This window comes from Nelumbo nucifera, chromosome 1 (genome assembly GCF_055504915.1).
Source record: "Nelumbo nucifera cultivar China Antique chromosome 1, China Antique-T2T, whole genome shotgun sequence".
In the NCBI taxonomy this organism is placed as follows: Eukaryota; Viridiplantae; Streptophyta; class Magnoliopsida; order Proteales; family Nelumbonaceae; genus Nelumbo; species Nelumbo nucifera.
The window spans coordinates 62,925,012-62,952,418 of NC_142649.1; the positions used below are offsets into that span (position 1 = coordinate 62,925,012).

Sequence of the window (27,407 nt, forward strand, 5' to 3'; positions counted from 1 at the left end):
AGGGCAGGCCATCTCGGCCTCACCGAAGCTAATGCATGGGAATACGGGAGCCAGGCGAGCCTCAGCTCTACCAAGGCCCCACAGAGCTAGATGGGCCTTAGCTCTGTCTCGGCCACCCGCCAGTACGACAGGCCACTTCGGCCTCGCCGAAACCAATACTTAGAAGAGTGTGAGATAGGCGAGCCTCAGCTCAGCCTCGGCCCTACTCTCACATCGACAGGTCATCTTGCTATTTACTGGAAGGGAGGAGAGCCAAGCGAGCCTCATGCTCCACTTCGGCCTCCCCCCATCACAGGCCTCTTCGTCCTTGCCTAAGTGAGCGCTTATGAAGAGTGGTAGACTAGGCAAGCCCCGGCCTAGCTGTAGAGGCCTCGCCTCAGCCACCCCTCCGCCATGCTCCTGATGTGCAAAGTAAAGTAAACCAAAGAGAACTATACTTGTCTCATGCTGTGATTTTTCTCTTGGAGGGGCAAGGACCCTTCGGCAACAAAAGCATTAGTGCAAAAACAGTGCAAAAAATACAAGGAAAAACAACACAGCAAAGCACAAGTACAACATTTGAGGCAAAGATAAAAAATGCCACCAATTTTCATTATGTACAAAATTTTTGGCTTTACAAAATTGTCTCATGGCCCCTCAGGCCGAACATATGTACAATGTCAAAAAAAAAGAGAGAAAAATCCTAGCCTAAGCCTCACCACCAGCCGAAGGAGGAAGTGCAGAACCAACATCCTCTTTGGGAGAGTTAGGGATCACCTTCAAAGATTCGACATCAAAGTCTGGAAGCATCGCCGCAAGTGCCTTCTTGGTGTCCTCGATCCCGTCCAAGTAAGCCTGGGAAGCGATACCAACCAACTCATCGGTTCGTTTCCCTGCCTCTTGGGCCCTCTTCTCAGCCTCGACTGCCTTTTGTTCGGCCTCTGCAGCCCTCTTAGCTGCCTCGGCCGCCCGCTTATTCACCTCGGCGATGTCTACCTCGGCCTGTTGGAGACATCGTTCAGCCTCAAAAATGAGGTTCTCTACACGAGTCCTCTCCATCTGCTCTTGGGAGAGGAGATCTTGTGTCTTCTTTAGCTTTTCTTCGGCCTCCATGCGAAGCTTTTGTTCGTCGCTGAAGTATCGTTGGAACTCGCGGCGCTTCTCCACGGCAGTGGTGGTGACTTGCTGAAGCTTGTCTTTCTCAGCCTCCAGCTTGTCCATGTTGGCTAGGGTCAATTTCAACCGATCCCCTAGCCCAACAAAGTGAAGAGAAACCTGCAACGAGAAAACAGTTAGCACCCAACAGATAAACGAAGAAAAGAAGGAAAGGAAAGGGGAGCAAGTTGTTACCTCGGCCAGGCTTGTTACCTCGGCCAAGCTCTGCAGCCCCTTCTCATACAACCTATTCGGGGCCATCCCCAGCATTTGGAAGCGGTTCCGTGCCAAGAGAGCCCCACTCACCAACGCCGAGCCAACTCTCACGTTGCGGATAGAGCCCCCCTCGCGGATCTCCCACTCAGGGTGGAAGATTTGGTCAGACCGCTGGGCGAGCTCCTAAAACGGCGTGGGAGCGGAAAATGACCTCATTTACTCCTTGTGGGGCCTCCTCGGGGCGTCACCGATAGAAATCCCGATGCGGGCCACCTTCTGTTGCGGTTGACCCCCTACGGCCCCCTCGGCTGGCCTCTTCCTCCCTGCCTCGACCTCGTCGGTAGGTTCTCTCTACACCTCGGTCGGCTGCTGCGGTGCTTGCTCCTCGTGCCCTGGCTGGCCCTCCTCGATGGGTCCCTTCCCCTTCACAGGGATCTGTGGAGTGGCTCCCTTCGGGGGAGCTGTTGAAGAAGTCCCTTTGGCAGGGACCTATGCTCTCGTCCCCTTGTTTGCAGGGGCTGGTGCCTTCTCCTTCTGGGCTGGTGTGCCCCTGGTGGGCCTCTAAGGCGTCTGTCCGCCAGCCTTTGCCCGCTCCTTCTGTATCACGCGGGCACGATCAAGTATAGCCTTCCGAGCGTCCATCGGCACCTCTGCAAACAAAACAGTAGTTAGTACCACTACACAAAGACGAAGATGAGGAAAATGTGGAAAGGGATTGCATGGCCTATCCTACCGAGGGGGGGGGGGGTAGAGTTGAGCCCCACGAAAACCAGTGGGACCTCCTCCTCCACCAAGGGCTGGGCTCGGACTCTCCCCAGGTTGAGTAGCCGCGCGAGATCATCGCTCTCCTCACTCATAAGCAAGGGGACACTTTTCTCCGCAGACAAGTTGGCTTCTCCCCACAACGACTTGAAGGACCAGCCCTCGGGACAAGACAAAAAGAAGTATTTACTCTTCCAGTTGTGCACGGAAGAGGGGCTATCTACGGGCTTGGACTTGCAGGGTTGGAATTAGAAGACACCGGCTTCGGAAGTGTGCTTCCTCAGTGCGAAGACCGCCCTAAAGAGCTTCGACGTCAGCTCCACACCCTGGAGTCGGGCCGCCACCAGCATCGCCATAATGGTTCCTATTGCATTGGGCACTAGTTGGCTAAGGGTAATCCCTTACACCCTTAGCAGGTTAGAGATCAACGGATGAAGGGGGAATCGGACCGAATTGGAGGAAGTGTTGATAAACGCAAATCTCCCCCTCCTTAGGAGTCCACGGCCGATCACCCGCCTCGGGTGCCCTCACTCCATAGGATGAAGGGATGATGTACTACCTCATCAGGGCCTTAACCTTATCTCAATCCAAAGAACCTTCAAATTTTGGGTGAGAAGGATCAGTCTCGGCCGCCACCCCGACAACACTCTCAACCCTCATCCCAATGACAAGGTTCGGGTCCTGCTCCCCCTTGGCTTGGGAGGACCCCTCAGCCTCCCTCGGCGTCACAGATGGAGCACTCTCACAAGGAGGGTCATTGCCTCGGCAGATGCCTTTGGCTGCCCCGGAGGTTACCCTCTCCCGGAGCACCTCCACCTCGCACCGAAGGGGAACGGAAACAAAAGGGCTTAAAGTGGAAAGGGGAGAAGGGGTTCGAATGGAGCTCCCCTCCGATACATTTAGAAGTTAGTTCATAGCACTCAGGTTCAAAATCTGAGAAAGACGTTGTTGGAAATTACCTAAAAGGGGGAGTTAAAGGAAAAGAAGTGAAGGTAGAGTGTTGAAGACTAGAGAATCTGGGAGCTGAGTTCACTAGAAGGTGAAAGCACTTGGAGGCAAAATGACAAGAATTCTATTGTCGAAGCCCCTATTTAAAGAGGAATGAATGGCCCAGATTTCTCGAGATCCAATGGCTGAGAAGCCACTGCCTCCACAACCCAATCATGGCGTGCCACGTGACGCTCAGCCTCAGAAGGCGAAGCGACACGCTGATAACGGCTCGGATCATCTCAAATCTAACGGAAGATGAAACGACACTCAAGACAGACCAGCGCATCTGCCCACAGCGACCCGCCGATCTGGGCAACCCGTTCCCACGAGTACGCACATCGGTTCAACCGAAAGATCATCCTGTGCATGGATCCTCGAGCCCTATAGGCTATCAGCCTAAACAGCCTTCGGCTTCATAGGCCCTTGGCTTAAATGGCCTTCGGCTTCACAGGTCCCCGGCCTAAACAGCCTTCGGCTTCACAAGCCCTCGGCCTAAATAGCCTTCGTCTCCATAGGTCCTCAACCCAAATGATGGCACCAGAGCATCCGCACTGAGCGCACCTCCCAGGTCACTTGTCCGAAGCAACAGTGCTATAGACCACTCGCAGCTTCGACCCAACTTATAAAGATGAACCAGGCAAAGACGAGAAAGAGGATGCCACTGCAGGTTACACCTCGGCTACTGGGCCCACTGGCGCTCACCATTACTACTCCCATCAGTCGAAGCTGAATTTTTCTCTTGGCCTCGGGAGTGGGGGGCAAGTGATGTGGGGTGACCCAACTCAGCCCATTTGGGGCTGGGAGGCCCATTTGACCCGTTGACAGTCCTAAACCAAAATGGGGTCCACTATAGTTTTTTTATTAACCATAGTAATATAGTTATAGTAATTTTGTTTAACAAAAAAGTAAATTAATTTATGAGATCACATTTCCGCCCCACAAGAAGTCGCCCCACAGCACATCCCCGCCGTGTATTGAAAACATCTCCCGATGCTGACATCATCGAGACTAGTACTATCATCGGGAGATGTTTCCAATATACCACAGGGATGTGCTGTGGGGCGGAGATGTAAACTCCTAATTTATTGCATCTCCAAATGTCATTTTTTTTTTATTTTACCCTGTGAAGTAGGAGCTTTCCCGCTACTTAATGATAAAAATAATTAAAAACACAAAGATATAGAAAAGTGGAGTTGATGTTTGACCCATGATCACTGAGCTTATCAAACGGATTAATGGTTAAATACTTTGAATTACATGAGATAAGAGTAAATGAAAAAGAAAATAAAATTTTTTATCCCATTCAAGTTGAAACAAATGGAACCAGGGCCTAGGGGTAATCGTTTTCAGCTGGAGCTGGAAAATCCCAGCTTGAAAATTTTAGGCCTATGCTTAAGTTTTGTGTTTAGGCTCGGCCAAGACTCGCACATATTACATAAATATTATCTATGCATCTTTATATATGCTATTTCATTTTATATAAATATTATGAAACCTATAATACATATTATATATAATCTATTATATTAAAACATGTAACAAAATAAATTTTAAACACATATTCCATGACATAAATATAAAATATTATATGTTGAATATTGTGAATAAAAGTCATAGGCTCGGAATCAGGCCAGGTCCGGCTTAAAACCATTATTATAGATGCTAAGCCTGGCCCATGATCATCCCCTTCTTGGCCTTTGCCTCTTTCTCTCTTATTTATGCCCATCTAGATTCCAGAATGCATATTAAAATCAGTTTCAGTTACTGTAAAGCTTGTTGGAACAGTCATTATGGCCTTTATATTGGGAATATCTCCCCATGAAATAAAGTGTATAGATATATAGATATTTCCAATGCAAGACTGTAAAGGGCTGTTCGAATGTGTTCGAATGAGCTCTGCATTGACTAAAGCCGATCTCATGTGCATTGGACTCCCTGTGCATAATAACGTGTAAGAGAATGAGATATTCTTCATGTGTGTCTGTGATGTTATGTGGATAATAAGGGTGGATAGAATTGCCGTGAATTCCCCATGTGTGTCTGCTCTCACACTTGGCGCCTCACAGGCACTTCACACACACACCCTATGCATTGGGAACATCTCCGATATTTATTAGTTATTATTCACGGGAGATGTTCCCAACACACGGTAGATGTGTCTGTGAGGCGCCCATATGTGAGGAGCTGATCCTGGCTCCTCTCGAACTCATGGTGAAGATGTGTGGGTGTCGGATGATGTTTGGAGGGTGTTGGAACGTCATATTGGCAGGTGATGCGAATTCCGATTCCATCATGCCACTGTTCCAGCAAAACTCAGAATATAAAAACAGAGTGACGGAGCAGTCGTTGTTTCGGGAGCCCTCTTTTGCGTTGCGCTGTATGGGTATGGCTTTACCTTCCCTCTTCTAATCTTCCTCTTGCCTCCGTTCTCGGCCTCCGCAATTTCTTCCACCCAACATCGAAACATTCAAATCCGCTTCGTATTGAGGTATCACTTGTACTCCTCCAGACTTCTTTTTTTTTTTGCTTTTTCCTTCGGATCTTTATTTTGTTATCTGTTTATCTTTTTCTTACTATTTATGAACTTTGATTGGTTCATTTTTGTTTATTCGATTTGATTACAAGAACCTGCAAATGTTCATGATTTGGGTGAAAAATTAGGTTTTCCCCCTTCTCTCCTCTTTGGGTCCTATATATTGTTAGATATATATACATTTTTATAACTAACAATAATTTATGCATGACGGTTAATTTTCTTTGATTTATAGTAGGTTTTTCTTTTCTTTTTCTCTCTGTCTCTTCTTTTGAGATTGTTGGTGACTGATGGAGCTAACGGAACTTACGTCTCTCAGTGTTTCTGATTCCTTGGTTTCTCCCCTTTCTGTTGTTTTTCTCCTCAGGCCATTTGATGGAACTTTGGTCCTAAAGTTAGGGTTTTAGTGAGTGTTGTTTTACTTGCGGCATCCAGTTGGCGCTTCTGTCAAGTTGAAATCATATATGTGGTGATAGGTCACAGATGACTGCAGTTGTGTAAGTGCCTGCTCCATTGAGCAAAAGTAGCATCCACTATAGTTTCATGTGAAGTTCCTGTAAACTGTTGAAGAGGGTGCCTTTAACTTTGAGTAGAAAGGTAAAATGTATGGGAGAGCGGGTCTCGATAGATTTAAGAAAGCGCAATCAATAGAGCCATTCTCTGTGACTCTTAACTCAGCTCCTAAAACATCTACCCAATCTGCTGCAAAAACATCTACACATTCTTCAATTTCATCTTTCCAACCTCAACCGTCGGACCTGCAAACCCAATTCCAGCACCAACACCATCAACCTCAAAGACCCGTTGGACATGAACAGACAGTGTCAGCAGTAGCAGCTCAGCCAGTTACTCAGGTTGGTGGCGGGCAATCGACTTGGCAGCCTCCCGATTGGGCAATAGAACCCCGACCGGGTGTTTTTTATCTTGATGTTTTGAAGGATGGAGAAGTCATCGGTCGAATTAATCTGGATAAAAGGAGGCACATTTTCGGGAGGCAATTTCCCATGTGCGATTTCGTGCTGGATCATCAATCTGTGTCACGCCAACATGCTGCTGTCGTTCCACACAAGAATGGCAGGTTAGATATTCTATATGCTCTCCCTTTTCATTTCTTCAGTTTCTTTGGCGACTCTTCTATTTCAATTCTTTGACATGTTTTTCTTAAATCAGTATTGCATATGTAACTTGTTCAAAATCTATAGTTTCTTACAAGTTTAACTTTGGTTCATGCATACTGCCTACTGAGTACTTACCTTGCTTACTAAGTGCCCCCATTTTCCTACCACCGAGCTTGTCACTTGGAAACAGCAGGAGGGAAATGGTATTACCAAATTCAAATTCAAAGTTAATTAACCCACTTATTGATGGAAAATACACTCAAAAAGTTCTTTAAATAAGTTCAAATCCCCAAACAAGTGTTTATTCTATTTAAGGGCTTATAAAAGCCCCCTGAAGAAAAAGAAAAAGAAAAAGAAAACGGTGTAGCAATGGGTCTATATCAATGTGCTGATAAAAAAAAAGGTTTATATCGACGTGTTTTTAATCTAACAACTTGGACAAATCATGGCATTTAACTAATAATAGATAGATTTTCAGAAAAGGAATTCGGTGGCAAGATTTAAACCAAAACCCTTGGAATTTATGTTTCAAATCATAGATTGCATTTTAAGTTGTATGATTTTGGCAACTATCATTTATGGACTTCTTGTATTTCCCCTGCAGCATATATGTAATCGATTTGGGGTCTGCCCATGGTACATTTGTTGCAAATGAGAGACTGACCAAGGACAGCCCTGTTGAGCTCGAAGTGGGACAATCCTTGCGATTTGCTGCATCAACAAGAAGCTATATTTTGAGAAAGAACAATGCAGCTCTTTTTCCTCCTCCTCTTCTACCCTCAGAAATCAATCTGCCACCCTCTCCAGATCCTTCTGATGAAGAAGCTGTTTTAGCCTACAACACAGTCTTGAATCGTTATGGTCTGAGCAAATCAGACTTGTCTAAATCTGGCAAGGGTTCAGGGAACTTTTTGGGTGGGACTGATAATGGCAAGCCGCTGGAAAGAGCCTCTAAAAGAATTAGGAAAGCAAAAGTTGCTTTCAGAGATCAAGTTGGAGGAGAGTTGATTGAAGTTGTTGGAATTTCTGATGGGGCAGATGTTGAAACTGAACCTGGTCCAGTTGGTGTCAAAGAAGGTAGTCTTGTTGGAAAGTATGAATCCCTAGTACAGATCACTGTTATACCGAAAGGGAAGGAGCAAGCCTCATCAAAAGAGGAAAACTTCGCCTCAAAAGGCGTGACTGATAAACTACAGCAAGTATTGAACAAGGTCAGAGCTGCTCCAAAGAGTGGTGGAATTTATGATGACCTTTATGGAGACTCATTTTCTGGTAAAGTGGGTTCATCCTGGGCTTATGCTTCAGGCGGTAGTGGTGATGGACAAACTGCTGTATCTAAAGGTGCTCAGGCAAATTCTGTTGGTAATGCAAGTGGAAAGCGGGGAACAAAGTTTGGTTATGATGATGATGATGATTTATTTGGTGATTCGTTGGAGGACTAAGCACAAGAAGCTTCTGGGTGGTTTCCTACTCTGATGACATGATTGGAATTGCATGACTATAGGAGCTTGTTTCCTAGTAGTTTCCTACTCTGTACATTGGAAATTTTGTTGTAGTTACCGACTATTTTTTGACCTTGTTAATGAAAGATGTGCAACCCAAAACTGGAGATGACCCTGTAACTCATTCAACTTAGAGCTGCGGGTTCGATCTCTTGTCTTGTTTCCATAAAAAAGAGAATAGCAAAAGGAAATGTGGTATATCTTTGATACTGTTCTAATGTGGCCCTTAGTGCACTTTTTGATTGAAGTTAAACTAGGCATGACCCCGTATCAAGTATGCACTAGTATTTTGATATATTTTTTTACATATGTATGCTTATCATTTTTATTTAACACCCATTTTTTATCATTTAATTTAAAAGATTAAATTAAGTTTTATTTTTATAGAAATGATAAACGGTTATTTAGCTTTTTATTTAATTATCCGCGCTTTTGAAAGAGTGGTTTGACACTCAATTTTTTTAGTGATTTGAGTTCTATTTAAAAATGGGAGTAAATCACTTACGAAATGTTTTTTTTTTCTGAATTAATAAGAGCCACGTGTGTATATATATTTGGCTTCCGCTTTAGATTTGCTGTTGTTAATGACAAGTCCACATTTCACAATTCTTAAATTTTAGGCTCATTCGTTTTTTGGTAAGTTACTCGAATAAATGTATATACCTATGTTCTTTTATTTTTCAGGTAAATAAGACAATGACCTTTTTATCTATAAAAGATAAAAAAGCTATTATTAAAATAATCATTTTTATTTCATCTAAGTGTTGACAATTGATGGAATATCGGACGTGGCAACAACTAGGACGCTAGTGGGGAGTAGCTCCAGCTTCCTACTGTCTGCATTGGACAGTTTATCGTCCCCCTCACCGTGGACAGAGTCCCCAGTCTGAATGTGTCTCTTATAGTGGCACCTGCCATTGCTCCGCTCCCTTCTATTGTAGGAGCGATCATTGCTGAACCCTTAGTTGCACCTCCAGTGGCCAACCCGAACCAACTGGAGGACTTGGTGCAATGCATGCGGGTCATACATTCCACCTTAATTGGCTAAAATGTGGAATGTTATGTAGACGACATGGTCGTCAAAACCCAACTTTCTTGTGATTTAATACAAGACTTGAACTTGGTTTTTGAAATTCTGCGTAAATTCAATATGAAGTTGAACCCGAACAAGTGTGTTTTTGGAGTCGCTTCGAGTAAGTTCTTAGGGTATATTGTGAACCGGCATGGCATTGAGGCCAACCCGGCCTCTTAGCTTCCGCACTCTCTTTTTTCTCTTTCCCCAACGTTATGACTTAAGCTTTGGAGTATTCCCACCGGGTAAATCCCTGGGAATCCTTCTTTCCATCTTCTCAGGTGTCGTCCGTTGCCAACAAGGAGCCAACCAGCCAGCCAGCAGCCAGCTAGGAGTGCCCGGATCGTGCAACATCATTTGGCGCCGTCTGTGGGAACCGCTTCTAAAAGCCTTCCTCCAAGCTTTTACAACACTTCTCTTCCAAAAAATTTAGTATTCTTCATGGCTTCTTCCAGCAATACCAGACGTGGCAACAACTAGGACGCCAGTGGGAAGCGCAGCTCCGGCTTCCTACTATCTGCATTGGGCAGTTTATCGTCCCCCTCATCGTGGACGGAGTCCCCAGTCTGAATGTGCCTCTTACATTGGCACCTGCCATTGCTCCTCTCCCTTCTATTGTAGGAGCGATCCCTGCTGAACCCTCAGTTGCGCCCCCAGCTCCCGTTGGCGGACAACCCGTTCGATGTCCTAGTAGCAGGCTACAGATAGGGCCCTTCGGTCTAGAGCCGTCACCAGCAGTCCGAGCCTATCGAGCTCGGCAACACTGAGGCATCGAGCACCAACGCCGAACCAACAAAGCAGCAGCGAAGGCGCCGGCGAGCTCACCGAACCGCTTCTAGAGCCTCTCCCGAGCTCAAAGGAAAGGAGGAGGTGTGCTCGGCTGAAGTGAAAGCTACCCCCTCCTCTCAGTTCCTTCCCCGTTATCTCTAGAACTCCTTGTCGTTCCCATGCCAAAGGATTTCAAGCTCCCTCCTCTGGACAAGTATGATGGGTCTTTCAATCCAAATGACCATGTGGACGCCTTCCAGTCCCAAATGCACCAGGCACAGGCTAGCGAGTCCTGCATGTGCGTGGCCTTTTCCACTACTTTCAAAGGAGTGACCCGCACCTGGTACCGAAACCTCGCACCAGAGTCAATAAGAAGCCGGGCGCAGGTCTTCACCTCCCACTTCGTCACCAACAAGAGATGCCCGCGAACTCAGGAAAGCCTCCTCAGCATAGTGCAAAAGGAAGGGGAGTCCATCCGAAGCTACATCAAGCAGTTCAATGATGCTTGCTTGCAGATACCCGACCTGGATCCCGCGGTACGCCTCACAGTAGCTAAGCAAGGTATCACTCAAAAAGAGTTCAAGTGGCACGTAGTTGTCAACCAATCCAAAATCGTGGCCGAGTTCCTTAAGCTCGCGGATAGGTTTATTGGAACTGAGGAAGAGATCAACCAGAAGGGCGAACAGGCCCCAGAAAAAAGAAAAAGGGAACCAAAACCCCCATCTCAAGGCGACAGCAGGAAGGGACTACACGCCCCTCAATACAAAACGGGCCGAGATCCTCATGGTGATAAAGGACGCTCCGTATGTGAAGTGGCCACCTCGGCTGAAGGCCGACCCTAGCACCCGGAATAAAAATTTGTATTGCAGTTTTCATAGAGACCACAATCATAGTACCGAGAGTTGTAAAAACCTCCGCGATGAGATAGAAGAGTTCATCCGTCGTGGATATTTACGAAATTTTGTACAAAATAATAAGAGTAATAATAACAATAAAGCAGGTCGATAGGGGGAGCAAGGCAAAGACGCCCCCGAATCCAGCCGACAAGCGGAGCAACCGTAGAAGCAGCCCCTCGAAAGAGAGACCAGTTCGGGGAATCATCCACGTCATAATCGGGGGATCGATTGTGGCGGGTTGCACTTTAGCAGCAGCTCGCACATCAGCCCGTGAATCCAGCAAGGAAGCGCAGAACCCTCCAAAACGGCCAAGGACAGAAGACCCCATCTTCTTCACAAAGGACGATGCGCGCAGGGTCCACTACCCTCATGACGACGCGCTCGTCATAAAGATGAAGGTCAACGACTTCAAAGTCAAGCGAGTCCTCGTTGATTCAGGCAGTTCGGCGGATATCATCTTCAAAGCGGCCTTCGACAAACTCCAACTCCGGGAGAGCGACCTAAAGCCCGCAAACACTCCTCTGGTTGGCTTCAGCGGAGAGGAAGTTCGGCCCCTAGGAAGAGTAACGGTACCTTTGGAAGTCGGCACCTGGCATAGTAGGCCGACCGATTACCCACGCCTTACGGGCTATGGTGCCCACCTACTACTTGGCCATGAAGTTCCCCACAGACTTTGGTATTGGGGTAGCGCCAGGTGACCAACTTGAGTCCCGCAAGTGCTATGTTGCCGCCCTCAAGGGAAAAGCCAAGGTGGCCGACGACCTCGAGCTAGAGTGACCCTCGGAGCAGAGCGAGGAACGAGCTGCGCCCACGGAGGAGACTGTCTCCATTCCGACCTCGGCAGAGGACCCTACCTGAACGCTTCAAATCGGCGCATCCGTCGAGGAGCCCCTGCGGTCTGAACTAGTACGCTTTTTACTTAAGAATTTAGATATTTTTGCTTGGTCCGCAGTAGAAATGCCCGGTATAGATCCCGACATTATAACTCATAAGCTTAATACTGATCCTATAGTTAGGCCCGTTAAGCAAAAGAAACGTAACCTAGCCCTAGAGTGGTGGAGGGCAGTCGACGAGGAGGTCGGGAAGCTCCTTGCAGTCGATTTTATCAAGGAAGTCCATTACCCGAGCTGGGTGGCCAACCCCGTTCTGGTGAAAAAGGTTAACAATAAATGGCGCATGTGCGTCGACTACACCGACCTAAACCAAGCTTGCCCAAAAGACTGCTTCCCACTCCCCAGGATTGACCGCCTAGTGGACGCGACCTCGGGGCATGAGTTGTTGAGCTTTCTAGACGCCTACTCAGGCTATAATCAAATCAGGATGGACCCAGCAGACGAGGAGAAAACTACTTTCATAACCGAGCTCGGCCTGTACTGTTACAAGGTCATGCCCTTCGAGTTAAAAAATGCCGAGGCAACCTTCCAAAGACTTGTAAATAAACTGTTCGAGCCATTAATTGGCCAAAAGGTGGAATGTTATGTAGACGACATGGTTGTCAAAACCCAGCTTTCTTGTGATTTAATACAAGACTTGAACTTGGTTTTGGAAATTCTGCGTAAATTCAATATGAAGTTGAACCCGAACAAGTGTGTTTTTGGAGTCGCTTCGGGTAAGTTCTTAGAGTATATTGCGTAAATTAAAGCAGCACAAAGTTGGAGTACGCACTACGTTTCAAGTTTGCGGCATCCAACAATGAAGCAAAGTACGAAGAGTTGATAGTCAGGCTAGCTCTAGACAAAGAAATGGAAGCCAAGCACATTATCATCTGCAACGACTCCCAACTCGTGGTCAATCAGGTCACAGGAGAATACGAAACTTGCGAACTGACCATGATTGCTTACTTAGCCAAAGTACAGGAGGCCCTGCTCAACTTCCAGTCATATTTCATCAGGCAAATCCCAAGGTCAAAGAATGCTGAGGTCAACGCCCTGTCCCGGTTGGCCAGCACCAGTGATAACACCATGTGGACCGTGTACATAGAGGACCTGCCTCGGCCTAGCATTCTCGGGGGGGCAGAGGAGGTCGCTCCCGTCGTTCAAGCAGAGCCGAGCTGGATTGATCCGCTCGCGAGCTTCCTGCTACACGGGACCCTCCCTGTAGACCGCAACGCCGCTAGAAGGGTAGAGCATTAGGCGACCAAATACGTCATAATAGACGAATGGCTGTACTGAAGATCCTACACGCTCCCCTACCTGCGCTGCATGTGACCTTCCGAAGCTGAGCTTGTACTCCGCGACACTCATGAAGGCCTGTGCGGCGGACACTTGGGGGGTAGAGCCCTCGCCCAAAAAGCACTACGACAAGGGTACTACTGGCCAACAATGAAAGAAGATGTCACCGAACTCGTCAAGAAATGTGACAAGTGCCAGAAGCACGCCAACATCCATCATCAACCCACTACCGACCTAAAATACCTCACCTGCCTATGGCCTTTTGCATAATGGGGGTCGACATACTTGGGTTGTTCCCACCAGCGACAGGCCAGAGGAAGTTCTTAGTGGTAGCAGTGGATTATTTCACCAAGTGGGTAGAAGTTGAACCTCTTGTATCAATTACAGCCCGAAACGTCCAGAACTTCTTCTAGAAGAACATAGTGTGCCGCTTTGGTTTACCTCGGGTGATAATCTCTGACAACGGCAAGCAATTCGAGGACATAAAATTCCATAACTGGTGCCAAGACATGGGGATACGACAGAACTTCACTTCGGTCGCACATCCTCAAGCGAACGGTCAAGCGGAGGTTACGAACAGAGCTATTCTTCGCAGACTAAAAGTGCGCCTAGATCGAGCTAAAGGACTATGGGCAGACGAGCTACCCAACGTTTTATGGGCCTACCGAACCACAGAGAAGATAGACATAGGAGAAACTCCCTTCAACCTCACCTATGGCACCGAAGCAGTCATCCCAGTTGAAATTGAGATTCCCTCATTATGACTAGAAGCCTACGATGATAAGGCAAATGGAGACGAGCTACGTACCAACCTCGACCTTCTCGACGAATTAAGGGACCTCGCGTATATCAGGACTGCAGCTTAGAAACAACGAGTAGCCCGGTACTATAACGCCAGGGTCAAGAAGCGGAACCTCCACGTTGGCGAACTGGTCCTTCGGAAGGTTATGGTACCTAAACCCGGTGTTGGCAAGCTCGGACCGAATTGGGAAGGACCTTACCAAGTGAAACGAGTTCTTAGGGAAGAAACATACGAACTCGAGACCCTCGAAGGGAAACAAGTACCTCGGGCATGGGATATTGTCAACTTAAGGCGATCACCTGCGCAGCCCTGGCAGGTAACGGCTGCGGCAGGGACCCAGTGGCGGTTACACTCGATTTGACAGTAGCTCTCCTATAAAAGCCTCTGAGGCAAAGGAGAAGGGCTCTCGCTGAGACTTTTGAATACTTCCGCATTCTCATATCCTCAACCTGAGTCTTTACTTGCTCGCGAGCTCATCTCTCGAGCGTAGTGATAAAGCGCGACCTACACTCTTAGCTTCCGCACTCTCTTTTTTCTCTTTCCCCAACGTTCTAATTTAAGCTTCAGAGTATTCCCACTGGGTAAATCCCTGGGAATCCTTCTTTCCATCTTCTCAGGTGTCGTCCGTTGCCAACAAGGAGCCAACCAACAGCTAGCTAGGAGTGCCCGGATCGTGCAGCATCACCAACCACCGGCAGAGCTTGAACCCGGACCGGTACGAACTTGAGCCATACTCTACCTGGAGGTCATGATATTCTTGGGAGTCTTTGAAGTCCCAGACCGCCTTCTCTCTCTCGACCTCCACCATGTTGTCGAAGTTCCGAGTTCTTCAAAAGAGTGGACTCCAAGTCCCGAACCTGTTGGCGAAGGAGCTCCCTCTCTGCTACCACCCTTGACAACTCCTCCCTATAGCGCACGCTCTCTTCAGAAAGCCTGGCAATCTACGCCTCCTAGTCTCGGACAAGCAGCTCCTGGGACTCGCTCCCTTTGCGGGTGTGAAGGAGTTCGCCCCAAGTCCGGTCGAGCTCGCCCTGGAGCTTCTGAATGTTGACCTTCTGGTTACGAGCGTCGCAGGAGTGGACGTGCGTCTGGAGGGCCATGGCATGTATGGCAGTGTTGACTTGCCAAAAAAGAGACCGGAGTCAAAGGACAGCAAAAAGGGAAGGAAAGACAAAGGATAAGAAAAGGACCACTTACCACCATACAGTGAGAGGCGGCAAGCACGGCAAGATCCCCAGGCTCCATCGCTCCCCACTTGGCCACCTCTTTGTTGTAGATCGCTCTTCGGCTCCTCCGACGAGCTACGACGAAGTCATTTACCCCCTCTCAGTTCCCCACTGGGAGTTGCGGGTAGGGAAACAACAGAGAAGACCCCGGGGGGGCTACCTCTTGCTGCGGGAGCTCGCCCTCCTCGAGGGTGGCCCTACTAGCACCTCCTTCGGATGGGGGTGGCGGAAATTCGGGCGGTAGAGAGGTGAAGCCTGGCTCAGCAGACCCAAACTCGATACCCCTGGAGGGGGAGTCTGGTCGGGGCGCGACCTCTTCACTTTGTGCCTCTGGTTGCTTGAAAGGAGACGGCGCGAGTCAACACCAGACATGACGACTGCCAAGAAGAAACCAGAAGGTATTAGTTCGGTAAGAACAAAGTATATGTATATACGCAATACTGTGACAAGGTACTACGCGACTTAAAGAGGCAACCTACCCGGGCTGAAACCGGCCTGCACGAGCTTCTCCTCGGTCAAGTAGTCTGAACAGAGGAAGCCTACTAATGCCTAGGACAGCATCGTTCTTTGAGTTTTAGGGTGCTCGACCCTGGAGTCCTGGATGGTGCCCCTCCAAGAAGTAGGGAAGGGCCACCCCTCAGGGTTTTGAACCAAAAAATAATCCCGCTTCCAGGCAGGAATTTTATTCAGTAGCTCGTGTAAGAGCTTGTAGCCACGGCGGGGAGAGAAGTAGTAGAGATGCCTCTCCGGTGGAGCCCCGGGAGGCATTTTTTATATAGAGGATAGCAGAAAAAATGTCGAGGTTCAAAGGAAGACAGTATTCACAGCACAAGGATATAGTCCCAACCATGTTCCGAATGGTGTTGGGATGAAGCTGATTGATAGTGACGTTAAAATGGTTCAGCACCTCCACTATCAAGGGGTGCAGAGGGAGACGCAGGCCAGCCTCGAGCTGCTCCTGGTAGATAACTATCTCGTTGGGACCGTGCTCCCACGGGAAGTTACTAGTGGGAAGGCAGTAGACAAGGTCCCTGGCAAGGTGGAAATAGCTGATTAAAGACCTAAGCCTCCCCACTGTCATAGAAGAGGGGCCGAAAGTATTGGGCTCCCTTCCCCGGGAAGTGGAGGCTCCGTCGCCGGAGGTCTCCCGAGCCCCCAGGCCCTGTTCCCAGGCTCCACCCGAACTCGAGGGAGCATCATCATCCTGGCCACCGCCCCGATGGCGACTATGGTACGGGTTCCCAAACATGACTGATAGCGATCGAGACTCACCGAAAAGGACGGGACAAAGTAAAGTGAGGAACTCGAGTAGACTTGACAGATGCGCGACCTCAGAATACGAAGACAGCAAGATGGCGTGAGAGAGTGAGACCCAGAGGGCCCTCCTGTTTATAGACTCTGTGCCTCCGAATCAACGGCCCAGATCAAGGCAGATCTGACGGTTCGCAAGCATGGTGACCGCACGCCTTCTGAAACCGAAAAGCGATTGGCTGCACTTCTTCCATGATTGAGGTAACGACGGCTACACGATATCCGGAGTTAAAAGCCACCTTAGCACGTTTTCGGAATACGAAAGGTCAGAAAATCCCCCAATTCCCGCGAACGCATTTAATGTAAGCAGTCAATAAAGTTTGAATTTCGGTCAAATCAGTCCATCATACTTCATAAACTCCTTGTGCTAAGGAGTGGGGGCAATTGATGGAGGATGATTTGACCCGACCTATGAAATGATGACACATGGACCTGACTCAGCGCGGACCACAACTTAGCATCATAGCCTAATAGCGACTAAGTAATGAGCCTATATAAAAGCTTGCTACGACATAGCTCGCTGTGGAGAGAGCTCGCTACAATACGAGCTCTAGATTCCCCGAGCTACTGAGAAGGGAATACTCCTGCTATTTCAGCTCGTTAGAGAAACCCGCCCGCTCCAACCTTTAAACGGAAGAATCACTCCAGTGACCGACCTTAACAAAGGGAACCCCAAAGTATTCTCAAGCTCGCTACAAAGTAGCTCGCGAGCGAGCGGCGTGGACGTTTCTCAGGAAGCTTCTATCTGACAAACCGTACCCGATCAGTCTGCGCCACATCTCTTAACTGACGACGCAGTCCCTGTCCTTTCGACATGGACTGTACCCACGTCTCTCAACAGGCAGAAGCGTGCCTGCCCCTTTAAGACGTGTCACTCATCCGAGCAAGAGGTACGATGTAACAATCACCTGCACAGCCCTGGCAGGTAACGGCTGCAGCAAGGACCCAGTGGCGGTTACACCCGATTTGACAGTAGCTCCCCTATAAAAGCCTCTGAGGCAAAGGAGAAGGGCTCTCACTGAGACTTTTGAATACTTCTGCATTCTCATATCCTCAACCTGAGTCTTTACTTGCTCGCGAGCTCATCTCTTGAGCGTAGTGATAAAGCGCGACCTACACTCTTAGCTTCCGCACTCTCTTTTTTCTCTTTCCCCAACGTTCTGACTTAAGCTTCGGAGTATTCCCACCAGGTAAATCCCCGGGAATCCTTCTTTCCATCTTCTCAGGTGTCGTCCATTGCCAACAAGGAGCCAGTAGCCAGGTAAGAGTGCCTAGATCGTGCATCATCAACAATTTTCTCTCCTCGAGGCAAAGTTATTTACATATGGGTATGTAAGTGATACCTAAGAAAATAAAATTTTCCTAGTCTTTACACAAGTCTAAAAAAAAGATTCATAATCTCATTGACCAACTCTCCCATTCTCAAAATCCAAAAAACGGATGCCCCCTTGTACTGTCCGGCAGTTTACATTTCACTTAGTTTAGGTTATAAAAATGGTTATGTTTTGTGGATTGTGGGGGGTGTTGACGGTGGGATGTGTCTTAGTCATGCGACTCTTCTCGCCTTCTTATCCTTCCACCCTCCTCTTTCTCTTCCCTGGTTGGTATTCGGCATGCAGCATAAACGTGCTGCCACCAAAAGGGGGCATTGCACCGGTTGAATCAGTGCCTTGGCTGCCAAACTTACTGTGTATTTGTGTTATGGTTTCAGAGGTTGTCTGTTGTCTTTCTAAACGACGTTATTTATACCACTTGGCATCAATCATCCCAATCGATTTTGAGTTGAGTTGTCCTATACTTGCAAGCCACCAGTCTTTTTGCAATTGCAAATGATTATTGTTTTTTTTAATTGTTGCAAGGTTCAAATCATCGATACATCTGATACGCCGGTATGGGCGTATCGGGCGAATCGATACAGTTTTTGGTTTTTTTTTTCGCAAATGATTCAAGGGAACCAGTTTAGGCCTCCTTCACACCTTGAATCGATTAGACCCCCGATACACCCACTGTAGGGGCGTATCCAAGAGGTCCCAAAACGATACATATCAATCGATACAGGCCGATACGTATCAATACTTTGAACCTTGAATTGTTGATGTTACTGCCTTATCCTTTTGTACTGAATAATCAGGAGCTATAATTTGAGATAATATGATTTAGTTATGTTGGAAATGTCAATAGTATATTAGTATACTGATTCGTCATCTCCTGTAAATATATATTTTTGTCCTCAATCGATAACAGGGAGATAACTAACCTTGCAAATTTATCTTGTAAACATTGTTTTTTTTTTTTATTTAATGGAACGCATTATGGATTTCCCGGGCCTCATTTGCTATTAGGCCCTATTTGATGTTTGGATTTTGAGAGGGGGAACTGATCAATGGGATTTTGATTTTGGTTTTCATTGACTGAGATATTCATATTTGTTTTTAGATTCATGTGGGGATTAAGTAAAATTATGACTAAAATGATCATTATCTTATTTACCTGAGAAACAAAAGAATATGGGTAAATGCATTTATTTGGGTAAATTCAGTTATCTAGGTAAATGGGAAAGTGGGCCTAAGTAGACCACTTTGTTAGTTGTACGTCAAAAAACTTCATCCCTGAAGTCATCAAAAGAATATCATCTTTGCGAGTGTTCTACAATGTGAATTATTTTTCTTATTATTGGTTCCAAAAACAAATAAAAACCATTTGGTTTGTAAAAGGATTGTTTCTTAAACAAAAACACAAACATATGTTTTTTGGCTGTATATGTAAAACAAAAAACATGTTCTTAAATTTTTTGTTTCAAAAGCATGTTTTCATCTCTTTATTTAATATCATGTTCCATAAATCATAAAATTTCTACACTATAAAATTTGTTTTTGTTTTAAAAACCATTATTTTGATGGTTCCAAAAACATCTATTGTTTTTTTGAAACAAAACCAACTTTTTTGACATTTAAAAATAAAAAGAGAGTTCAAGAACATGTTTTTTATTACTGCCAAATATGGAGATGAAGGCAGTTTCATCACTCCCAAGGTGAAGAGGCCGAGGGTCTCATTGGAAATAGTCAAAAGACATTAGAGTCCCCAAGATATGGTCCCAAGAGCGAGGACTCTGACAGTCAAGTTAACCGAGGGCTCAAAGGGGGCCGAGGTCTCAATAAGCAAGAACAGTTTGAGAGTGCAAGTGTGCATAAGAGAGATGCCTAAGGCCATGCGTCTCTTATATGGTAGGTGTCGCCTAAGAGTCAACATGGTGTGTGCAGTGTAATGACCTCACATGCCAAGCATCGTGATTGCGGGAGTTAATGGGAGAGTGATCCGCGTAGCCGAGCGTTACCCTGCCATAAATGCGCGGGGAGGGCTCGGTTGGGGCCGTAACGTCTGCAATGAACGCCTTTGCATTGATGACAGTGAGAAAGGATGGTAGTGCCCTTTGTATGAGGCTAACTGGCTAAGATAATGAAATTGCACTTGGGGAATGTCACTTGTCATCCGTTGACGGAGTGACCAATAATACCCATATCAATTGCCCCTACTCCCATGCCAAAGCCAAGGTCAATGCCATGTTAGGCGTATTGACCTTGGCTTTGGGCGAAGGGAGTAGAGAGATGAAGCTTGGTGGTTGTGCTTGATGTCACTCCAGTCTTCATTCGTTTGTAAAGGGTGTGGTTTGGAACCGAATTTCGTCTGTCGGTGAAGGTCACAACTCGGGACGCATGGAGGTGCCGGTTTGAGGGGGTCTGACCCGATGGGTGGAGACGAACCAGGTCAGACCTCTTGGCATCGTTTCGGTTTTCAAGGCTAGTGCCACGTGGTGATCATCGACGAAGTAGTTGAGTTGAAATAGTGGCGATTATTGGATGCAGAAGATCTGGACTGCCCGTTTTCCTATAAAAAGGGTGGAGGATGGGTTCGAAGCCTGCCATTTGCATTCGCGTTGTTGCTTGGGAGCTTCCAAATCACCTCGACCAGCTTTCTTGCATCTGTTTTCTTGAACACACCGTTCCTTATCTTTGCTTAGGTAAGACTTCATCCTCAATCATGTCTACTTTAGACTCCAATCGAGAGGCTTATGATCTTCTTGACATGATCCCACCTAACCAATCTTATTCCACATTCTATGAGTCCAAACTCCATAGGGGAAGATCATATAGAGGAGGGTTGCTACTCGCGGGGCCGAGCGTGACCAAACTTTCGACTCATCAGTAGAGGATAGTACAAGGTTGATGAGGCCGAGGGATCCAAGGGGTGGCACTCCTAGTGGAACTCCGGTAGTGAACCTGGAGGGTGAGGAAGAAGAGGGATTGACTGAAGCTAAGGATATCCAGACCGAGGGGAATCAAGCCGAGGGTAAGGGGGATGAAACTGAGGGTGAGGGCGTTAAAGCCATACATTAAGAGTTGGATAGCACCCTCCGTCATGTGGATATAGAGAGACTTTGTGACAAATATCATGTCCCCGACGGATATAGGGTTAGGATTCCTCATGTGGGTTATAGCCTTGGTCAACTAGGGAGGCGATGTTGTGTTAACGAGCATTATCTGTGTTGGGTTTCGGTTTCCTTTGCATCTCCGTCCTCGTAGTAGCACACTGCCGAGGAGTTTCATTGATGCTGAATCTCTTTAAAAACCTATTCACATTGAGGAAATATCCTACTGGTGAGGGACAGTGGTACTTCCAAGGAAAAGCCGCCTTGTTCCAAAGAAGGTGAGGTGCTATTCAACCGCCTCAAGCTAGGCGAGAAAATCAAGGCCGAGCCCCTGGTGACATTTCCATTACCTATTGTTGAGTGAAATCTTGCTTGATTTGTTAACTAACTCGGTGCTTTCCTTGTGTAGATATGGATTCATCCCAAAAGAAAATGCTCGTTAAGGTTGTCAAGAAAATAGTTGTCGGTGCGCAATCCGGTCACTCCTATTTGGCACTTGCATGGCTCCTGGAAGGTACCTGAGATGGAGAAGATGATGAATCCCCGGGGGCTTGCCCGACGGGAACACTCTGACACTTAAGTTAGAGTTCTGTGAAAAATGCAAGGAGAGGAGGAAAGCTAAGAGTGCAGATAGCACGATTATCAGAAAGTTACCTCTATTCTTTGTGATTGGGCTACTTATAACAGAACTCTGTTGAATCAGGTCCACTAGCCTCTGACAGGGCAGGTATAACCACCATTGTCGACCTGCCGCAGCCATTACAGCCAAGGCTGAGGTGGCACGCGCGGGGCCGTCGTTGCAGGGTACGTACTTGTCAGATGTAAGACACCCTTCAAAGGTGGCGGGCACAACACTGTCTGATGAGAGACGTGGTTGTAGTCTCCAGGTTTGTTAGGTACGGTGGTCGGACAGGAGACCTTCCTACGATATGCCGAACTGCTCTTTTGCGATCTACCCTGTACCGAGCTATCCTACAATTGAAGAGCTGCCCGTGGCAAGCTACACTGAGCTGTTTGGCCCGAGGTGTCTTTACCTCGGGGTATCTAGAGGCGGATCAGGGTGTTCCTGTTTGGGAGTGGCCCAAAATCCACTGGGAGGAGCTCGGGCATTAGGAAAGGTCAGGGGGCCCCGAGCTCGGAGGTAGCTCGAAGCGCCTCAGCCTCGGGGAGGAGGTGTAGGCCAGGCGGCTCTCGGCGAGTAGCCTAACCCACCGAGTTGCCAGGCTGAACTCGGTGAGCCCTTCCCACCGAGTTGCGGTTGCGCTTGCTGTGCTGTCACGCTGAGTCATCGCTTGAGCAAGGTCATGCCCACGTGTACCCGTGCTACGAGGTCGGGCCAAATCACCCTCCATCAATTGCCCCCCATTCCCTGTGCTGGCGGTGTTGACCCAGTGCGGGGAGTTCATGATGCGCCGGGTGGATTTGGCTTCGGTACTCATGCCACTCCGGCGTGCGCTTCGCCTAGCTGGATCGGTCTAGTGCCCGGCTTGATCAAGAGAAACCCGGGTCGCGTTCGGTTTACGCGCGGACATCACACGATTTGGACTTCGTGGACGCCAAAAAACGTGCTAAACTGATTTCGCCTCGAGGAAACCCGTAGCCGGTTTCTTTGAGAGCCGTTGGATCATCTTAATCTTGACCGTTAATGCCCGGATGCGGTGGCTATAAATAGTGGGGGACCCTTGGTCGTTTCTTCGCCACAAAGTCTTCAGCGTTAGTATTGAGCTCACGTTTGAGGTTCCTAGCTCGGGTTTTCTAGTTCAGTTGTTTCCCTAGTTTGGTTCGTGTTTTCTGCAGTGAGTCCCCGAGCTTCCTTTTCTTTTCTAAACTTTCTTTCCTTTCATGCTTTCATGTCGTCTAGTGTAGATAGCCTTATCGACAAGCCCGAGGTGGGTACCTCGGCTCAGGGTGGCTCTTCTGCTGCCCAGCTGTCCAATGTACGGGTGGCTTCGAGTAATCTAGCATCCACCTCCCACCGAGGTCGGGTGCCAGATCAGTTCGGCCCTTCTACCATGACTCTAAAGAGACTTCAGGATCTCATACAGAGGTTCCACTTTCCTAGGGAGTACTCTTACAGCCTTCCTATCGGCAGTTTTCCATGGGAGCACGGTCCTGATGAGATCGTGGTCTTCAGGGAGCAACTAGATGTCGGACTCTGTCTCCCTCTTCACCCCCTGATTGTTGAGGTGTTGGTGCACTTTAACATTACCTTGGACCAGCTTCACCCGAATTCCATACGGAATGTGGTTGGGACCATTTCCCTCTGCTTCGACCGCGCCTTCCCCATTGACCTAGATATCCTCTATTCTATCTTGGCAATAAAGAAGAGCGCTTTGGGCGCTCTCCCCGGGCACAAGCGGGCTTATTACCTGTCTCCCCGCCCGGGTTTTAATTAATGCATAAGCTCCCGAGTAAAGTCCCAGCCTGGAAGCGGGACTACTTCGTAGTTCGGAGCAGCACGGAGTGGTCTTTCCCCACCGACTAGAGGGTGGCCGTTCAAGACCCTAGTGTTATCATTGATGGGAAGACTAGGAAGTCACTTCAGTCGTGGGCTCAGCTCAGGTTGAATTACAAGGACTTCACAACCGAGGAGAAGCTCATCCAGGCCGACTTGAGCCCGGGTAGGTTTGTCTTTACTTCGGCTTTTTTGTTCGCATACTTACTTCAGGGTTACTAACGCCGAGCTTCACTGCAGGTCCCATGGAGGTGGAAAAGATAGACAGTCAGAGGCTCTTCTGCTAGATGAAGAGGAAGAAGCGCATAGCCAAGAAAGCGTGCGTCGAATCCCCGCATGCCTCTGCCGAGGCTCAGCCTCCACAGGCCCCGGCTCCGGAGCCCGAGCTCCCCGGTGCTCAACCTGTCATCGACTTGGAGGGAGACATGGCGCCTCAGGGGCTCGAGATGGTGGCAGAGCCCACCACCGAGCCTGCCGAGACTGTTGCTGGGGACGCCACTAAAGCTACCGCTGAGGCTCGCCCTGCAGAGGCTACAGCCGGGGCTTGTCCTGTTGATGTCACCGCTGAGGCTTCCGAGGAGTCCACCCATGTGGCAGAGATGACTGTATCCAGCTCGGAGAGTCAGGAGAGCCAAACTATCCTGAACCCCTAGTGCAGCCTCCAGAAGAGTAAGGAGGCTACGTACCTGGAGGAGGTCACAGCTTGGGCTGATCACACTCCTGGTCAGCTCGGTGCCCGAGCTGCTACTCATACTATGGTGGTGAGTTCCTTGTGAAAGATTATCTTCTCTTTCTTTCTTTCTTTTTTTTTTTTGACTGGTCTCCTTTTTGTAGGTGAACTCAGTCGTGCGCACCCTGACCCTTCAATCCGATCGGCATCTGAGACGGGCTTTGGAAGCTGAGAAGTAATCCCGCGCAGTCCATACCGAACTGAGGGCAGCCCATGGTCAGATCCACCGCTTGCAGAATGATGCCTCAGCTCAGAAGAGCTTCATCGAGGTGCTGCTAGTAGAGAAGAGTGAGCTGGCCCGAGACAAGGACAGATTGAGGACCGAGGTGAATGGGTTCAAGGTTGGCGAAGAGGCCTTGAGGCTCGAGGTGGACAGTCTCAAGGCAGACCAGGATGCCCTAAAGCTCGAGGTGCAGGGCCTCTTGGAAGAAAAAGGGAAGTTGGAGCACGAGGTGTACCTCTGAGGCGACATCAAAGAGAAGACCGAGATCTTCGAGGATGCCCTCAAGGAGACCAAGGTTCAAGCTGTCATCGACTATGTCCAGTCTTCAAAGTTTGACGATGTGATGACTGAGGCCTACCGCAAGGGCTTCAAGCTCAGCCGGTGGTTAATTAGGCACATCTACCCCGGTCTTGATACAAGCGCCATCACTACTTCGCGGATCACTGATGACATAGTGCGTCAGTCAGCGGGTGATCCGGACTCTGAGGACGAAGGCACCGATGATGATGCAGAGGCCATTGATCTGGTTAATGCCCCTGAGGAGGTCCCTGGCAAAGGCGATGAGCCTCCAAAGTAGTTCGGTCCCTGTACTTGCGAGCTTGATCTTTTTTCTTCTCTTGTAACAAACTTTTTGTAATGAAATATTTGTAATGAAAATACATTTTGCTAAGTGTTATGCAATTTACTTTATTTGCTGAAGTGATTATTTTACCCTGAACTGTTAAGCTATCAAGCTAAGTACCCGAAGTGGGGGTTTCTCAATTGTCATCACCCCGAACTCTCTCCCAGTACTTAGTGGGGGTAACCTTATGTACATCGAGGTGAGCAACATAGTAGGGTATATGCCCGACCTGTCTGCACCCAGGTTAAGTTGACATCGGTTGTCCCTAACGGGTTCAACCTGTTGCATGCAGGGGCAGGCTATGCATCACAAGGTTCGTACCCAAGCTGCCTGTGCCTTGGGCACTACAAATACTTAGCCTATGCCGATGGGGCGACTAGGTCTTATATGGTGCTGAGGTCTTTCATTAGCTCGGCATTTTAGGCCTTAGGCTGGGGAAGCGGCTTATAGTCCGTTCTCCTAGAGTTCACCTGTGCCGAAGAGGCGACAGGGTCTTATAGTGCCGAGGTCATGTTAGCTCGGCATTTTGTCCCTTAGGCTCTGGGAGTGGCTCGTAGCCTACTCAATTGCTACAAGTAGTATTGTCTTAAGTTGACAATATTCCATGCTCGAGGTACCTGTTTCCCTTCGAGGGTCTCAAGCTCGTGTGTTCCCTCCCCGAGCACTCGTTTCACTCGATAAGGTCCTTCCCAGTTGGACCCGAGCTTGCCAGTGCCGGGCTCAGGTACCATAACTTTGCGAAGGACCAGGTCACCGACGCGGAGGTTCCGCTTCTTGACCCTGGCGTTATAGTAACGAGCTACTCTTTGCTGGTAAGCTGCGGTCCTGATGTATGCGAGGTCCCTTTCTTCGTCGAGTAGATCGAGGTTGGTACGTAGCTCAACTTCGTTCGTCTGGTCACTATATGCTTCCAGTCGCAGTGTAGGTACTTCGATCTCTGCGGGGATAACTGCTTCGGTGCCGTAGGTGAGGTTGAAGGGAGTCTCTCCTGTGGCAGTCTTCTCCGTGATTCGGTAAGCCCATAAAACACTGGGTAGCTCATCTGCCCATAGTCCTTTAGCTCGGTCCAAACGTGCCTTCAGTCCGCGGAGGATGACTCTGTTTGTGACTTCTGCTTGACCGTTTGCTTGAGGGTGTGCAACTGAAGTGAAATTCTGTTGGATCCCCATGTCTTGGCACCGTTTGCTTGAGGGTGTGCAAATGCCTGAAGCGGCACACAATGTTCTTCTAGAAGAAGTTTTGGATGTTCCGGGCTGTGATCGTTACAAAAGGTTCAGCTTCTACCCACTTGGTGAAGTAATCCACTGCTACAACTAAGAACTTCCTCTGGCCTGCCGCTGGCGGGAACAGTCCAAGTATGTCGATGCCCCATTGTGTGAAAAGCCACGGGCTGGTGAGATACTTAAGGTCGGCCGCAGGTTGATGGTGAATATTGGCATGCTTCTGGCATTTGTCACATTTTCTGACGAGCTCGATGGTATCTGCCTTCATTGTTTGCCAATAGTACCCCTGTCGTAGTGCTTTCTGGGCGAGGGCCCTGCCCCCCAAGTGTTCGCTGCACAGACCCTCATGAGTGTCGCGGAGTACGAACTCGGCTTCGGTAGGTCGCAAGCAACGCAGGTAGGGGAGCGTGTAGGATCTTCGGTATAGCCGTTCGTCTATTATGATGTATTTGGTTGCCTGGCGCTCTACCCTTCTGGTCGTATTGCGATCTACAGGGAGGGTCCCATGTAGCAAGAAGCGCGCGAGCGGGTCAATCTAACTCGGCTCTGCTTGGACGACGGAAGCGACCTCCTCTGCCCCCCTCGAGAATGCTAGGCCGAGGCAGGTCCTCTATTACATGGTTCTCATGGTGATATCGCTAGTGCTAGCTAACCGGGACAGGGCGTCAGCCTTAGCGTTCTCCGACCTCAGGATTTGCCTGATGAAGTGTGACTAGAAGTTGAGCAGAGCCTCTCTTACTTTGGCTAAGTAAGCAACCATGGTTGGTTCGCGAGCTTCATAGTCTCCTGTGACTTGGTTAACTACGAGCTGAGAATTGCTGTAGATGACGATGTGCTTGGCTTTTACTTCTCTGGCTAAAGCTAGTCCAACTATCAATGCTTCGTATTCCGCTTCATTGTTGGATGTCATGAACTCGAAGCGTAGTGCGTACTCTAATTTCGTGCCACTTGGTCCATGCAGAACTATCCGGCTCCGCTGCCCTGCTGGTTCAAGGAGCCATCTACGTGAAGGATCCTGGGCTCCTCATCCCAGCTCGCGCTTGGCCTAACTAGGAGAGATGCCACACTGGCTTCTACCTCATGGGGCCCAGACTCAACTGGCCTGAGAGCTCCAGGCTCACCCGGACTGGGGGCCTTGTGCTCAACCGGCCTGGAGACTTCGGAGTTGAAAGTGCACTCGACAATGAAATCTGCTAAGGCTTGGGCCGTAATAACAGTTCGCGGCTT

The 27,407-nt window shown here is 48.5% G+C and overlaps 1 protein-coding gene and 1 long non-coding RNA gene across 2 annotated transcripts; both read left to right on the top strand.

Moving 5' to 3' along the window:
- Positions 1–5,449: 5,449 nt before the first annotated feature.
- On the top strand, positions 5,450–8,473 carry LOC104594298 (protein phosphatase 1 regulatory inhibitor subunit PPP1R8 homolog). Its single transcript, XM_010254537.3, has 3 exons — positions 5,450–5,590; positions 6,003–6,713; positions 7,358–8,473. Exons 2-3 carry the CDS (start codon positions 6,238–6,240, stop codon positions 8,193–8,195), a joined length of 1,314 nt encoding a protein of 437 aa, XP_010252839.1. The 5' UTR covers positions 5,450–5,590; positions 6,003–6,237; the 3' UTR covers positions 8,196–8,473.
- An 11,709-nt stretch (positions 8,474–20,182) lies between these two features.
- LOC148803343 (uncharacterized) lies at positions 20,183–25,002 on the top strand. The gene is made up of 3 exons (XR_016076295.1): positions 20,183–23,548; positions 23,623–24,143; positions 24,217–25,002. It is a non-coding gene; the product is annotated as an uncharacterized LOC148803343 (long non-coding RNA).
- The last annotated feature ends 2,405 nt before the right edge of the window (positions 25,003–27,407 follow it).

Excerpts from the sequence above, each read along its gene's own strand:
- LOC104594298 (XM_010254537.3), top strand. The coding sequence starts at position 6,238 with ATGTATGGGAGAGCGGGTCTCGATAGATTTAAGAAAGCGCAATCAATA. Across the intron at positions 6,714-7,357 it reads GTTCCACACAAGAATGGCAG|CATATATGTAATCGATTTGG; the intron begins GTTAGATATTCT and ends TTTCCCCTGCAG.